Source organism: Salarias fasciatus, chromosome 1 (genome assembly GCF_902148845.1).
Source record: "Salarias fasciatus chromosome 1, fSalaFa1.1, whole genome shotgun sequence".
Lineage (NCBI taxonomy): Eukaryota > Metazoa > Chordata > Actinopteri > Blenniiformes > Blenniidae > Salarias > Salarias fasciatus.
Window position 1 is genome coordinate 39,333,418 of NC_043745.1, and position 15,994 is coordinate 39,349,411.

Below are 15,994 nucleotides of genomic sequence, written 5' to 3' on the forward strand. Positions count from 1 at the left end.
CAGGAAGGGCGCAGTACCGCCTCCGTGCTGCGGGAGGCGGCAGCGAGTCGCTTCGTTTTAGTGTCAGATCGGGTTTTATGTGAGCAGATGCGACTCGCCGCTCCGCCCGGCGGCGCATGGCGGGATGACAGGAGCCGAACGCTGTCGCACGTGCGTGTGTGTGTGTTGGCGTGTGGAGCAGACGGAGCGCGTGCACGTGGGAGGAATGTGGGCGCGGCGGCGGCTCCGTCAGCCGGGTGCTGGTTTCTGCATAGGTGGAGCCGGAGAGCGCCTTGCTTCTGCGGCGAGGACGACGTGAAACCCCGGCGCCGTCCGGCCCGTGACCCCACCCCCTCCCCTGAGGCAAGGCCGCGCCGCGTTCAGGACGGCTGGGAAATTCTGGACGCCAGCCGCGACCACGCCCCCAAAACGCAACCGAAGAAAAAACTTTACGTGGTTTCAACACGATTCACGATATTTTACTGAACTTCGATGAAAAAAAACATTTGTTCCGACTTTAAACTGTTTGACATGAAGATGTTTTATTTTGAAGGTCCGTCACAGTTTCCTGCCTGAAACGCTGATTTGAGGTTATTTAGGGACGCTTGTCCTTCTCACCCGTCCGGGTGTCTCTCAGCTGGACGGACATTATTTCAGGACCAAACACATCAAGGTTTTTAGAGACGATGACGTAAACTCTGATTTCCCAGCCGCTCCTGAACGCACCGGGACTCTCTTCCGTGATCGGAGCCGGCCGAGCGGCCCGGCGAGGGGACGCGAGCCACGCGTTCGCGACGTGGGGGTGAGGAGGGCGACACGGCGCTAGCGACACGGGCCGGACGCCGTGAACAGTACATTGCACTAAAAAGGAAGAGGAGGAAGAGGAAGGGGGGGGCGGGGCTAAATGACACGGGAGAAGCTCATTTACAGGAGAAGACGGCGATGTGCTTTAAATCCATATCTGTAGATACATGACGGGTGGAGACGGGTAGAGGTGGGTGGAGACGGGTAGAGGTGGGTGGAGACGGGTAGAGGCGGGTGGAGGCGGGTGGAGACGGGCGGAGATGGGTAGAGGCGGGTGGAGACGGGTAGAGGCGGGTGGAGGCGGGTGTAGATGGGTAGAGATGGGTAGAGGCGGGTGGAGACGGGTGGAGATGGGTAGAGGCGGGTGGAGACGGGTAGAGGCGGGTGTAGATGGGTAGAGACGGGTAGAGACGTGTAGAGGCGGGTGGAGATGGGTAGAGATGGGTAGAGGCGGGTGGAGACGGGTGGAGATGGGTAGAGGCGGGTGGAGATGGGTAGAGGCGGGTAGAGACGTGTAGAGGCGGGTGGAGATGGGTAGAGGCGGGTGGAGGCGGAGCCAGAAGAAAAAAAAGCTCAACAATCACATTCATATATTAAGACATTTTCGTGACATGTCAGCGCATCTACAGTAAGAACTCTAACGTGATATGAAATGCCTGCTGTCCAGCAGGGGGGGGGGGGGGGGGGGGCAGCCCGTACGGTGACGTCGTCTTATATCGGGGCGTATTTGACAGGGGGGGGTGGGATTGGGGTGGGGGGGGGGGTGCAGAGTTCAGGTGGCGGCGGCCTCGTCCCTCCTGCACCCGACAGCACGCGAGGCAGTCTATTCTCAGAGCGGGGGTGGGGCGGCAGGGACAGGGTGGGGGGGGGACTGGGGGGGCGGGGCTAGATGTTCTGACAGCACTGCATCTTTGGTTGTTCTCGGTGGGCTGGACCTGGATGTTGACCACGTTGTTGCTGGGCGACATGTCGCTCTCCTGGCGCTCCGACATCTGCTTCTGGGACACGATGCGGTAGATCTCTGTTGGGGGGGGGGGGGGGGGGGCAGAGTGGTGAAATTCACACAGCAGAGAAACTCAACACATTCAGATATTCTACTGGAACAGAACCTGCACGGCTCCAACCACGCTTAGCTCCGCCTCCTCGTGGAATTATGCGTGTGTGTGTGTGTGTTCCACCCGGCCCCGGCTCCCGATCTTGCTCATGGACCAGGCGGAGCTCCAGGTGTGTAAAACAAACGCACCTGTCAGGATGGTCTGGAAGGCCATCTCCACGTTGGTGGAGTCCAGAGCCGACGTCTCCAGGAAGGACAGGCCGTTCTTCTCTGAGGGGACACACACACACACACACACACACACACACACACACACACACACACACACACACACACACACACACACACACACACACACACACACACACACACACACACACACACACACACACACACCAGGTCACGGAACGTGACAGACCTCCGTCTCCATGGTGATGTCAATGTTTAACGGATCACGTTGGTCTTTATCTGATCGTCTCTCTGCCTGCTGAGTGTGTGTGTGTGTGTGTGTGTGTGTGTTGCAGTGGGGGGAGTGTCTGGAGGAAGAAGAGCTCCCGTCGCTTCCTGCTTCCTCTTCACCTCCTCGCTGTGTCCACTCTGCTGGGACGGCAGTCGTCTCGCAATCGGGAGGTTGTCGGTTCGATTCTCCAGCTCCCCCTGTCTATGTGCCCAAGTGTCCTTAAGCAAGACACTGAACCCCGAACTGCTCCTGGTGGAGGGATTGAGCGCCTTTCACGGTCTGTGTGTGTGGATGGGTGAATGTGTCCAACAGCCCCGCAGAGTTCAGTAACACCGAACACTTCTTCTGCAACTTGATGGACACATCTTTGACCAACCGCACGTGAAGCGCTTTTTGCACTTACTCAAGGTTTTCCTTGTGTCTGAATTCTTGCTTATGTTGTCATAGCTTTGGACAAAAGCGTCTGCTAAATGAAATTGTAGAATTGTAGAACATGACAGAGCCTCCAAACCGCAGACCAGGTGGTTCTGTTAGCAGGATGGCATCAGAATGGGTGTGGTATGGGTATGGTTCAGGTATGGATGTGGGTGTGGTACGGGTGTCGTATGGGTATGGTATTGGTAGTGGTATGGGTATGGGTGTAGTATGGGTGTGGCTGTGGTATCAGTATGGGTGTAGTATGGGTATAGGTGTAGTGTGGGTGTGGCATCAGTGTGGGTATCAATATAAGTGGATATGGGCAACGGTGTGGTATCGGTATGGGTATGGTTATGAGTGTGGTATTGGTATGGGTATCAGTATAGATGGATGTGGATGTGGGTATGGGTGTGGTATCAGTGTGGGTATCAGTACGGGTGGATGTGGGTATGGGTGCGGGTGCAGTGGCGCCCCTCCCCCCCGTGCAGTGTGCTCTGCGGTCTCACCAGCGAAGGCGCGGGCCTCGTCGGTGGGCACGGCCCTCAGGTGGCGCAGGTCGCTCTTGTTGCCCACCAGCATGATGACGATGTTGCTGTCGGCGTGGTCCCGCAGCTCCTTCAGCCAGCGCTCCACGTTCTCGTACGTCAGGTGCTTGGCGATGTCGTAGACCAGCAGGGCGCCCACGGCGCCGCGGTAGTACCTGGAACGGCAGGGGGGTGGCGGGTCAGCGAGGCCGGGAGGGGGAGGGGGAGGGGGCGGGGTCGGGGGCGGGGACGGGGACTCACGCCGACGTGATGGCCCGGTAGCGCTCCTGCCCCGCCGTGTCCCAGATCTGGGCCTTGACCGTCTTGCCGTCCACCTGGATGCTGCGCGTGGCGAACTCCACCCCGATGGTGCTCTTGCTCTCCAGGTTGAACTCGTTCCGGGTGAAGCGGGACAGCAGGTTGCTCTTCCCCACGCCCGAGTCCCCGATGAGAACCACTGAGGAACCGGGAGAACCGCCACGCCACACACACACACACACACACACACACACACTCATTCAGTCACAGCCCGGTTCTCCTGTGTTCCAACTAAAGGTTCTACAGCAGCTGGTTGAAGCTCCAGTGTGGTTCCACCTGTTCTGACTGAAGGTTCTAGATAGAGGTTCTAGTGGTAAAGGATTAGTTCTGGCCAAAGGCTCTAAATAACTGTTCTAGTTCTGACTGAAGGTTCTAGAGGTAAAGATTTAGTTCTTGTCAAAGGTTCTAATTGATTGTTCTAGTTCTAATTGAAGGCTCTAGATAAAGGTTCTAGTGGTATTTAATATTCTAACAAAGGGATCTAACTTACGGTTCTGAATGCAGGTTCTAGTTTCCCTGCTGAGCAGCGGTTCCGGTACCGGCTGCGGTATTTTCCCCGCTGAGCAGCGGTTCCGGTACCGGCTGCGGTTCCGGTCCCGGGCTGATAACGGTTAAAGGTGTGTCCGCGCCCACTGACGGCAGGCTAACTCCGGCTAGCGGCTAATGCTAATCACGGCCGGTCGGTAAACTAGAAGTTCCGCCCGGAGCCGGTGAGGCGGCGGGTGTCTCTAACCGCACCGGGCAGGGGGCGTCTTTTCCGGGCAGGGGGGGCGGACTGAAGCCGCTGACAGTTGGTGGAAATCTGCCCGCGGAGCGAAAACAGCACAAAGGTCCGGCTAGCATGTTAGCCTAGCCTGATCCGATCAGCTGGCCTGTTAGCTTCCCGGCTAACAGCTACAACAATACCCCGCGCGGCGGCCTCACCTTTGAACAGATAGTCGTACTCGTCGTCTCTGGTGCCCATCGTCCTACCGGGAGCGGAGTAATCCCAGACCGAGAGGGTTTCCGGGGGAGAAGCGCGGATGCAGGGTTTTAATCTTCTAACGGGAATGTGTTTGGGAGCCTCCGTTCTTCTTCGTCCTCCGTCCGGAAGACTCACAGCGACACCCAGCGGCGACACCCAGCGGCAGCGTCACATACCGGCTGGAATCGTTATCATCATCATGTAATCATGTAACTATAATACTGACTCCCCGGTGAACTGTGGACCGAGACACCTCCACCCGGACAGGTGGCACCTCTATCACAGGTCCCGGTCCACTGTGGACCAGGACGCCTCCACCTGGTGGTGCCCGTGTCTTCCTGTTCTGAGCGCCACAGCTGTAGTAACCAGTAACTATAGTAACTGTAGTAACTAGTAGTTCTGCACATGCTCAGTCAGAGAAGTGTGCTGCTCCTCCTTTATTGTGGCGATCATGAGCGACTCAGGTGAAGCTGGATCTCACTCCGGTGTTTTTACGGTTCTGCTGTCATGTGACTGGCGTCTCACTGAAACTCCTGCTCACAGCAGGAAGTTCAGAGGTCACGGTCCCGCCCCAGGTCAAGGGTGAGTCTCATAACCAGGACTATTAAACGCTTTTCTCCTTTCAAAAAGGAAAAGATCTGAAACAAAACTGTGTAAAGTGATTTATTTGAAGCCAGTAAAGCAGGAGAGCCAGAACGCTGCCCTGAGGAACGCCCGTTTCATTTCTTCATGTAATCAGGAAGGAATTTCCTCCATTTAATGTTCTGCAAACAGAAAATGAGACATCTGGTTAAATTTGTCACGTTTATCGTCTTTTTGTTTTTCTTTCTTTCAGACTTACATATTTACCCCCGCTGCTTTTAGACTCTCTGGTTTTCATGTCCTCCAGGGACTCGTAGGTGTCCTCGGGTGGTTCAGCAGGTTTGATGGGGATGTCTGCGTATGTACCATCTCCAGACTGAGCCGGACTCCCTCTGGACCCGTCAGTGGGCTGGTACAGCAGGTTGGACTGAGCCGGACTCCCTCTGGACCCGTCGGTGGGCTGGTACAGCAGGTTGGACTGAGCCGGACTCCCTCTGGACCCGTCGGTGGGCTGGTACAGCAGGTTGGACTGAGCCGGACTCCCTCTGGACCCGTCGGTGGGCTGGTACAGCAGGTTGGACTGAGCCGGACTCCCTCTGGACCCGTCGGTGGGCTGGTACAGCAGGTTGGACTGAGCCGGACTCCCTCTGGACCCGTCGGTGGACTGGTACAGCGAGTTGGACAGAGCCGGACTCGCTCTGGAACCGTTGGTGGACTGGTACAGCGGGTTGGACTGGGATAGGTGCAGCAAGTCTGACCTGGACCCGTCGGGCCTTGGTGGGTGGAGGGAGTAGGTGAGACATGTGACTCTTCTTGATGGAGTTGAGGAGCAGCTGGAGTCCTTGTCCTTGTCCTTGTCCTTGTTCTTGGCCCTGGATCGCTCAGGTCCCAGTGGACTCGGATCCCCCAGATGATCTGAGCCGTCGGTGCGGACTCTGCCGGGTCTCGGCGGGGGATGCGGGGTTCCTCCGAGTCTGTCCTGAGGGTCTCTCCAAGACCCGCCTGAAGACCCACTGAGGGAGACGCCCAGAGGAAGACCTCGCCTCGGGACCGGAGGGAGTCCCTACAGGCCAAAGGAGGACAAATGAAAAACCGGAACTGTCGTGGACCGGGTCGGTTCAGGTTCACCTGGACAGGTGAGCCGTCCACCACAGAACAAACACAACACAGCTGTTTGAGCTGAAACCAGGAAGCTGGCTAAAAATAAAACAGTGTGTGGCTTTATTCCACATGGAACATGCAAACTAGACAAAGACAAACCTGGCCTGGATTCAAACCCACAACTTCCTGCTGTGAAACTGAAGCCACATCGATGCTCTGCGAGCGACTCTAATGACAGTGAAATGCTCCAGAATAGCAGGTCCAGGTCCAGGCAGGACGGACCAAAGGGTTTTAGTGGTTTAACATTTTGTCCCAGCAGCTGTTTACACAAGCAAGTGGTGAAGAGAAACACCCGGAACAACGGCCTCGTTAACTACGGCCTCGTTAACTACGGCCTCGTTAGCTGTGACCTCGTTAACTACGGCCTCGTTAACTACGGCCTCGTTAGCTGTGACCTCGTTAACTACGGCCTCGTTAACTACGGCCTCGTTAGCTGTGACCTCGTTAACTACCGTCTCGTTAGCTGTGACCTCGTTAACTACCGTCTCGTTAGCTGTGACCTCATTAGCTGTGACCTCATTAGCTGCGACCTGTGACCTCGTTAACAACGACCTCGCTAGCTGTGACCTTGGTAACTGTGGTCTGGGTAACTATGACTTCATTAACTATAGCCTTGTTAACTGTACCCTTATTAACTGTGACCTCGTTAACGATGACATTATTATTTATGGTCTTGTTCACTATGACGTCATTAATTATGGCCTAGTTAATTATGACCTCATGTATTATGGCCTTGTTAATGATTTACTACAAACTCGCTAATTATGTCCTCGTTTACACAGCAACGGTGAAAACGAGTCTCTTGAGTGATTCTAGATGAGCTGTGTCCAGAATGTGGATCAATGACTGTTTCTGACCTGGTGCCCCCCCCCCACCCCCCACCCCAGGGTCCCTCTCACCTGGGACGCCGCCCCTGCAGACACTGTTCCCATCAACCTCCTGGCTCGAGACTTTGGCGGTAGACCAGGAGGAGGCGCTGCAGGAGCGACCTCCTGCCGCTGGGTCCTGTGGTCACGCCGGAGGTCTTCCTGGTCCCACACGGCTCGCAGAGCCCGGACGCTGACCCCGGACTTCCTGTGGCTCACCACGTCGTACAGCTCATCTGCTTCGGTCTGAAACCACAGTGGGGACCGTCAGTCCCGCCTGGACCACGAAGCCCCTCCCGGTCTGAGACCCACCTGGTGGCAGCCGAAGGTCAGGTACTCCCCGAAGGGCTGGATGGGGCGGAGCCTGTAGTGCTCGATCAGCTGGCCCAGGCTGCCGTGCGTCCGGTCGTCCCCCGATACCACCAGGAGTCCGTCCTGGTTCTGCCTGATGACGAAGTGACGGCACCGGTCCAGACCTCTTCAGAACCAGAGAGACGGCAGGATGACATCACCCGGATTCTACGGCCCAGTATGGACCACGTTACCCTGATCAGGTCTCTGGATCTGGTCTTTACCCTGGTCAGGTCTCTGGATCTGATCTTTACCCTGTTCAGGTCTCTGGTCTTGACCCTGTTTAGGTCCCTGGATCTGGTCTTGACCCTGTTCAGGTCTCAGGATCTGATCTTCTGGATCTGGTCTTCACCCTGTTCAGGTCTCAGGATCTGATCTTCTGGATCTGGTCTTTACCCTGGTCGGGTCCCTGGATCTGGTCTTGACCCTGTTCAGGTCCCTGGATCTGGTCTTGACCCTGTTCAGGTCCCTGGATCTGGTCTTGACCCTGTTCAGGTCCCTGGATCTGGTCTTGACCCTGCTCTGAGGAGGTCTGGGTTTCCTCACCTGTAGGACAGAACGTATCCGATGGTTTTGTCACTGAGGCGAATCAGGAACGTCCCCAGAACTTTGTCTCTCAGCAGATCCTCTGCGTCTCTGCCGGAACCAGAACCAGAATCTGGATCATCATTAGACCAGTAAAATCCGCACAACAGTGTATTTCAACATTTCTACCAAAACTACTTCTATGATTCCATTTTAACTTGCTCTACTTAGTTCTTAGTAAATGTATCACACTGTTAAAAAAAAATTAAAAAAAGTAATTTTCTGGCAGCTGCGGAACCAAAAAATACCTTCAAATAACAGAAAATTACTTTCTCATAAAAATACAGTTTCTTTCCGTATTTAAAATAGTTTGTAGTCATAATTTAATAAGATTCTGCCTTAATTTAAGGTCGCTTAACGTTTAATTACAAACAATTTAACCTTATAAAACAATGAAATTATTGATTGTGATTCGTCTTTCCAAACAGACGACAAACAAAACAACTTGGGACAATTTAGGCTGTGGAACCCACGCTCACACAGGCCGGCATTCAAACCAAGGATCTTCCTGCTAAGATGCAAGAGCGCCAACCACTGCGCCACCAGGTGGCCATGGATGTTAGTATTAAAAATAAAAAAATTACTTCAGGGATGACTGAGCGGCGTATTTTCACCATTAGTTCTTACCTAATCTTAATAATTACATATAATTTTAATGATTGTAATGATTTTTCCCTGTTTTTTTTCCAGAGTTGTAAAGTTTAATTTTACAGTTTATTTCCTTAAACAACTGAGAAATATTTGTGAAATTCCAATCTTTTTTACTATAAATTTATATGTAATTTTAAATGATTTTCCCCTTTTTTTCTAGATTTGTAAAGTTGAGTTTTACAGTGTACTCCTTTACATAACAGAAAAATATTTGTGAAATTACAATGCACTTGTTCATGTATTTTAACAATAAATATCTGTATTTCTAACGGGGTTTCTTTGTAAAACAACAGAAATATTGTGGGTTTTTCACAGTTACAGGGATTTCTTGTTCTATTACATCTGACATGTAAAATCAGTGTATTTTAGTGAATTAATCTGCATTTTGAAAATACTGAAAACAATGTAAAATAAACAGACTAGTGCCAAGATCAGATCATGACTTTCAGGACAGGGTGACTGAAAATTTCATGTTGCCAAATTCCCATGTATGTTGGTGCAACATGTACTTGAACACCTCTTCTATAATGAAGCAGCAATGATTTGTAGTATCCGTCCGCCATGATCGCGTAAAAAGGCAACGAAATCTGTCCCCAAAAACGAAGTTTTTAAGGGGACGGACACTACAACAGGAAAATGCATCCTATTGAGACCAACTGCTGGGTGTTCATCATGGTACTGATGGTGTCATTCTTACATGTTTGTGACCCAAAGGAATCTACAGAACGCCAAAATGCAAGAAACTTGCAAAATATCAACTGATTTATGAGTAATTTCACAAAATTTAAAAATTTCATGCCGTCAATAGACTATATTGGCCCCCATTGTTCGTCAGAGTGAAATCTCACAGCTCTAATTTAGTTGAATATCAAACAACAACCTTTCAGTTTCTCCATTTAAACATTTATTCCTCATTTAACTATGTTCCTTATCAATTGTAGCTTCAGTAACGATTCACAAGAAAAGGGGGACGGACGCTACGCCTGATGACATATTCGTACAAGGACCATTTGAACAGTGATCTCAATGGGACTGATGGTGTTTTGATTGATGGTGTTTTCTCATCTACAGTCTTCCCCATGAGTGACGAGAGTCATGCGTCGATTCAAGAGCCGGTCAGATCTGCCACAGAATGTGATGATTGGAATCAGGATTATTGTTGTGTCCGTCCTGTCCTGACCTTCATGTTTTGTTGGAGATTACTGAATGTTTTATTTAGTTTTGGAACAATGCGGCTTTTGTTTTTGTATCAAATATGAGCAGATAAATTAGTTCTAACTGTTACATCCGACAATTTCGCGACAGAATTGGAACTCAAAAATGACTACTGCCTTTGTGTGGCTATATCTTGATTCCTTGGTACAGTGGCTTTTATTCTGCCATTATTAAAGTTAATCTGAACCAAAGTGAACATGGCAAACGCATTTTGATGAAATAGTGCTTCAACAACAAACAATGGTAAATAATGCACCAATTACAGCTGGTAATTGAAGGTCAGAGAATAAGAGGGGACGGACACTACTGAAGGACGGGCACTACTGAGGGACGGACACGACTGAGGGACGGACACTACTGAGGGACGGACACTACTGAGGGACGGACACTACTGAGGGACGGGCACTACTGAGGGACAGACACGACTGAGGGACGGACACGACTGAGGGACGGACACTACTGAGGGACGGGCACTACTGAGGGACGGACACTACTGAGGGACGGACACGACTGAGGGACGGACACTACACAGCGACTAATGTGGCCCCGATTTCAAAAACGACACGGGGAATCATGTTTTTAAACATATTGTTGCTATTCATTAAGCAAAGGTGCACATATGAACAACCATAGTTCCCCAATCCTTCTTGCTATTACATGTGCATCAGGACAGAACATTCCGGACGGACACTACAAATTATTTTACACATTGCACTAATTGAGGGATGAGTGGAGAGTTTTTCGCATTCACCATATTTGGTGATAAAGACTGGTCATATTTCTATTAATTACAAACAAATGCACATAATAAACCCATAATTCCTAATATATCTTCTTGGAGTGGTTGGAAATGTGACAAATAAACAACATTATTGGGTCTTAAACAAATTTCTGTAACAGCATATTGGTTCGCCAGATCTGGCGTCATTCGGTCAAATGTGGCTCGATCTTCACAAAACAACCTGCAAAAGAAACTAGAGACATGCTGTTATTAGGCATTATTCAAATAACGTGGCCATAACACATTGGTAATATTTTGTTTAAAACATAAATCATGATCTCTTTGCAATGGAATTCCGTAACATGAAAAATGACCCTTCAGTACATTCATTTGTGGCAAATAATTTCCAACAGTTTTGTCGAAATTGGTGACAAACTGATTTTTGTAGTTTAGTTACTTGCTAGATTGAAAGCAATATTGGTCACAAAACCTAGGCACTGGGTTTCAACACAAATCATTGCTGTAACGCTGCCCTGAGGGAAAATCTCATCTGATCTTGGCACACCCGACAGTAAAATACTGATGTACTACTTTTTTTTTTTTACAGTGCGACAGGTAACGGATGCATTCAAGTGTAAACGGGAAAAACGTGTTTTCACAGCTGTTCGATATCCGTCTGTCTGAAACTATCTGAGTAACGAGGAGAGGAAACACGTGGCTGGCGGACCCGGTCAGAGGACCAGCAGGGAGACCCGGGGACGGGATCTGTTCTCACCTTCTGGCGGCGAGGCCCCGGAACCATCCGGGGAATTTCCCGTCGTGCAGGACGAGCGACGCCTGAGTGTCGGTGAACCAGCGGAGCACCACCTCCTCCAGACCCCCCTTCAGACCCCCCTTCAGACCCCCCTCCACCTCCTCCAGACCCCCCTCTCCCCCCGCCTCCCCCTCCTCCTCGCTCCTGCTCCTGTCCATGCTGCCGGCGGTGAGCGGGTGAGCGGGTGAACTAACCCTCAGCAGGAAGCAGGAGCCTCATTTGCATGTCCCGCCTGCTGTGCTGTGCTCCCGCTGTCCGTCTCCGTCCTGCGGTTCGTCCTCTGGACGCTCGTCCCGCTGTGTTTCCAGCAGCAGGAGTCAAACCGGGGTCCCTGGAGCGGAGCTGCACCGGTCAGTGGCCTGCTGCGCTGCTCCAGAACCAACCAGGCTGGCTGGTTAGTGGACTGGTCAGCTGGTCGGATGGGAGGTTACTTTGTTTCAGGATGAGTTAGATGGTTGGTTAATTGCAGGGAAATTCTCTTGTCTGCCTGCTGCCTCTGTAGCTCGATAGCCATGCCTTCTTGAGTTTTTTCGCTCAAGGATAACATGCCAGCGCGAGCGGCTGTCTGGTCATGTGACCAGATCATGTGACCAGGCGGTGTTTGATCAAACCAGTCGCCTGCATTATAATTATAACTGCAAATCCTGGAGCTGATGCCGGCTGCGGCACGACGATTTGCGTCCGTAATCGTAATCTGCGAGCTGGTCAGAGGAGAGTGCACGAGGTGGCTGTGCGGGGGTGGGGCGGGAGAAGAGTGGTGGGAGGAGTTCAACTTTTGTGACGTACTTAGGTTTGAAGAGTTTCAAACAAGCTGTTTTCTACCCGAAGGGAGGGGCTGCTGTAGGGAGCAGCAGACTGAAGAGATTACTCAGACATGTGGATGAAAGGAAATAACATTTTGGAGGTGGTTTTAAAGGGAATTCAACTTTGAGGCATGCTGAAAACCCTAAAACAGTGGATTTTGCATGATATGGGTCCTTTAAAGGAGCGTCATTGGCTGCCACTTTCTTATGGAGTTAATTTTAAGATTTTGGTTTTAATCTTTCGGGCCTTGCATGGCCAAGCTCCTTCTTATATCTGTGACCTGCTCCAGCCCTACTCCCCTGTGAGGGTTTTAAGGTCTGCGGACCAGAATCTTTTAAAGGTGCGGCGTACCCGGTTTAAGACCAGAGGAGCCCGATCACTCCAGGCCGTTGCTCCCAGGCCAGGGAATGACCTCCCGCCCTCTCTCCGCTCAGTTGTGTCTGTTGACACTTTAAAAGGCACAACTTAAAACCTTCTTGTTCTCTCAAACATTTGCTTAGTTTTTTGGGCCTGTTTTGATCTCATTTTTAGTGTTGTTGATTTATCTATGTGTATTTAATTGTTGTCTTATTTATATATGCTGTGAAGCACTTTGTGGCTTTTTTGTCTGTGAAAGGTGCTCTATAAATAAACTTTACTTATTTACTTACTTACTTACTAGCACTTCTGTGCTGCCTGTGCTACTATATGATGTGTGTATGTGGAATGCTGCCAGGGCGAAGTTCTTTAGTTTGAGTTTGATTGCCTTAGCACCTTTTGGTCATCATTATGCCTTAATCCCATTGCATGGGACTGTTTGATGTCATTGTTAATCATTTGTGTATCTTTATTTCGTCATTCTGTTACAGAAACCATTCATTCATCATTCATTCTACATTCAATCATTCAATCATTCATTCATCACCCATCAGTTGTTGCTGTCAGTCCTTCACCACGATTAAAGGAGGATTAAAAGACATTCTTGGTGACCGTTGTCTCTCTAACTGGAGCAACCGACGTGGATGGGTGGTTCCAGCATCCCCGTTCAACGCAGAATCCGCAACACACACACACACACACACACACACACACACACACACACACAGGTGCAGCACATAAGACTGATCAGTCACAAGGAGGAAGACGATTGGACTGACATCCTGCCAGGGGAGGACAGGGTTCTGACTCAGGACCAGGTGAGTGACGGAAGTGGACAGGGACCCCCGCCAGGTGTGGAAGCCCTCAGGTAGGTTCTGTAAAAGGCAGCAGGTGAGTCCACCTGTCCTCAAGGAACCTGCTCCACACACACACAGCATGAGCAGCGCCCTCCACTGGCAGGGAGGGAAAACACAGACGGAGGTGTAGAGCTGAGTGTCGTCAGCAAAGCAGCAGAAATGGACAGGAAATATACCAGCAGGACGAAGGTCGGTGATGAAGACGAGGGGCCCCAGGACGGAGCCCTGGGGGACACCCGAGGTGAGTGGTGAAGGATTTGAGTTAGATGAACTGAGTGTGGCCTGAGAGACAGAAGTGACACCAGTGGGGGTGGGGGGTGGGGTGGGGGGGGAGGGGGGGGGTGAGACGAGACATGGTGTCTCATCACACTCAGTTTCAGAAGGATGAGGACAGAATGGACACCCGATCCATCTGCTGTGAGGACATTTGTCATCTTGAGGAAAGCTGTTCCAGAGCTGATGAAGCGGGGGGGGGGGGGGGGGGGGGGGGGGGTTAAAACCAGACTGGAATTGTTCATACAGGTCTTCTGTTAAATCTTCAGTCTTGTCTTCTGTCCAGACTTAAGTCTAGTCTTTTGTCCTGTCTTAAGTCCCATCTTCAGTCTCTATCTCATCTTCAGTGTTGTCCTCTGTCCAGTCGTCAATCAAGTCATCTGTTGTCTTCAGCCTTGTCTCGAGTCCAGTCTTCAGTCTTGTCCTCTTTCCAGTCTTCAGTCCAGTCTTCTCAGAGGGGGAATCAGGATGTCCTCACCTGGATGTTAGTGTTTTGAACTGACTTGTCTTTGTAGGGTTTGTGCGTCTGAAAAACAGCCACACATTGAACCATCCATCTTAGGCCCTGTCCACACGGAGCCAAAACGCTCATATTTTACAAAACGAATTGCGTAAAGACGGAGTCAGCAAAAAAAAAAAAAAAAGCAAAACAAAGAAAAAGCGTCCACATTAGTGAAGTGAAGACGCACGTAAACGCTGTAATACATATGCCAAGCCCACTGGCGGCGCTGCAGTGCAATAATAGTTGGGTAGTGCGTATGCATATAAAAGCGCGTTGTATTCACGTTGTATTGTAAACAAACGCAAAAGATGGCGACCTCCAGAGCGAAAGTTAAGGAAATTTTGGTGTGGACGGACGACGAGGTACTATTACTATTTTGCACAGATATTTAAAAGACATTTTGAAGCGCCATTGTTGTTGTGGTTCTGTCGGACTTCCGCGCTGCGTCCTGTTGTAGAGGCGGGGCGATGACGCAATCCTCTCAATAAATATATGCGGCAAAGGCGTAACAAGCCTCACCTCTACCAGCGGGTGGCGGTAGTGCACCCGCATGGAATGCAAGCTCCCTGCAACCGAAGAAGAAGCCTCACCTCAGCAGACCGGAGGCAGAGGAGGCCTGGCGTCAATTCATTTATCAAAACAGAAGAAGAAAGCAATATGGAGGGAGATCAGCCGCTGGCTCCATGGATTCTACTTGTTTGATTAAAAAAATGTTGAAGCAGTTTTCTGTTTTCCGCACAAAAAGGAACACTGGCTAAGAATGCCCTGTTTTATTGTGTAAGAAAAAAGGTGTGGTATTTCTTAGTTTTACTTTTCTTGTGGTACTACATTTGTTACAGACCTGAAAATGTAACTCCTGCCAAAAACCAACTGTAGAGGGACTGCAGAGGGAGCGCTGCACACACACAGACATGTTATGGTGTGCATGTTTTAGTTTTTTGAATATTTATTTTATTTGGAGCCTTAAATATAAAACACATCACATGATAAATATATATAATCTTGTCTTGTCATTTTTTTTTAATGCAATACAGGAAAAAAGGGCATATTTCAGACATAGTTGGAAATTGCGATGATTTGTGATTAATCATGATTAATTAATTTGTAAGCTGTGATTAATCTGATTAAAAATTTTAATCATTTGACAGCCCTAATATATATTTACATATACGGAGGGGCCGCGCAGGGGTGCGGTGGTTAGCGCTCTTACCTCACAGCCAGAAGGTCCTGGGTTCAAATACCGGCCGGGGCTCAGTATGGCGTCATTTTAGTGCCAAAATTCCGCGCGCAAAAAAATCATAATAGCGCACAGTTAAACCACTCTCTGTGCACTCGCGATGCCTCTCCGCGCGCGCGCGGTCTCTTTCTGCGCACGCACGGTTACTTTTTACACGCGCGACATCACTCTTTGTTTGCGTGCGATCTCTTTCTACAGGCGCGGTGACATGTCTGAGCTGTCTGCTCGCGCAGTGGTGTTGCCTTTTGGCACTCAGGGGACGGGCTTTGAGTTGACGCCACTCAACCCCCCTCTCCTTTGTGATTGGTTGCTCTAAACATCTACTGTCTTCAAATGGGTCTATTACTTTTGTGATTTATGAAACGTATCAACATATCACCTGCTCAAAACAAAGAAAAAAAAAAGCAAAAGTATTTCACTGATCCTGGCATAAAATCAAATGAAATCTGAGAGAGAGGGAAAAAGACAGGAAAAAAGGAGAAAAAATTAACTATAAAT

General features: G+C 50.2%; 2 protein-coding genes across 2 annotated transcripts; both read right to left on the reverse strand.

Moving 5' to 3' along the window:
• Window positions 1-1,523: 1,523 nt before the first annotated feature.
• Window positions 1,524-4,655, reverse strand: LOC115404446 (RAB11a, member RAS oncogene family). Its single transcript, XM_030113814.1, is given in 6 exon segments — window positions 1,524-1,697; window positions 1,700-1,804; window positions 2,027-2,107; window positions 3,221-3,414; window positions 3,500-3,695; window positions 4,481-4,655. Coding segments are annotated over 6 exon segments (645 nt in total). The 5' UTR covers window positions 4,521-4,655; the 3' UTR covers window positions 1,524-1,668.
• Window positions 4,656-5,169: 514 nt separating this feature from the next.
• Window positions 5,170-14,811, reverse strand: sh2d7 (SH2 domain containing 7). Its single transcript, XM_030092125.1, has 7 exons — window positions 14,779-14,811; window positions 11,428-11,534; window positions 8,027-8,116; window positions 7,442-7,607; window positions 7,163-7,375; window positions 5,362-6,165; window positions 5,170-5,284 (listed from the first exon to the last, which is right to left on the reverse strand). Exons 1-7 carry the CDS (start codon window positions 14,809-14,811, stop codon window positions 5,240-5,242), a joined length of 1,458 nt encoding a protein of 485 aa, XP_029947985.1. The 3' UTR covers window positions 5,170-5,239.
• Between the last annotated feature and the right edge of the window lie 1,183 nt (window positions 14,812-15,994).

Coding starts and splice junctions, on each gene's coding strand:
- sh2d7 (XM_030092125.1), bottom strand. CDS start 14,811: ATGCGGGTGCACTACCGCCACCCGCTGGTAGAG. Junction 11,535..14,778: donor ACCGCCACCCGCTGGTAGAG/GTGAGGCTTGTT, acceptor GGGGGTCTGAAG/GGGGGTCTGGAGGAGGTGGT. Junction 7,376..7,441: donor TGACCTTCGGCTGCCACCAG/GTGGGTCTCAGA, acceptor CTGTGGTTTCAG/ACCGAAGCAGATGAGCTGTA.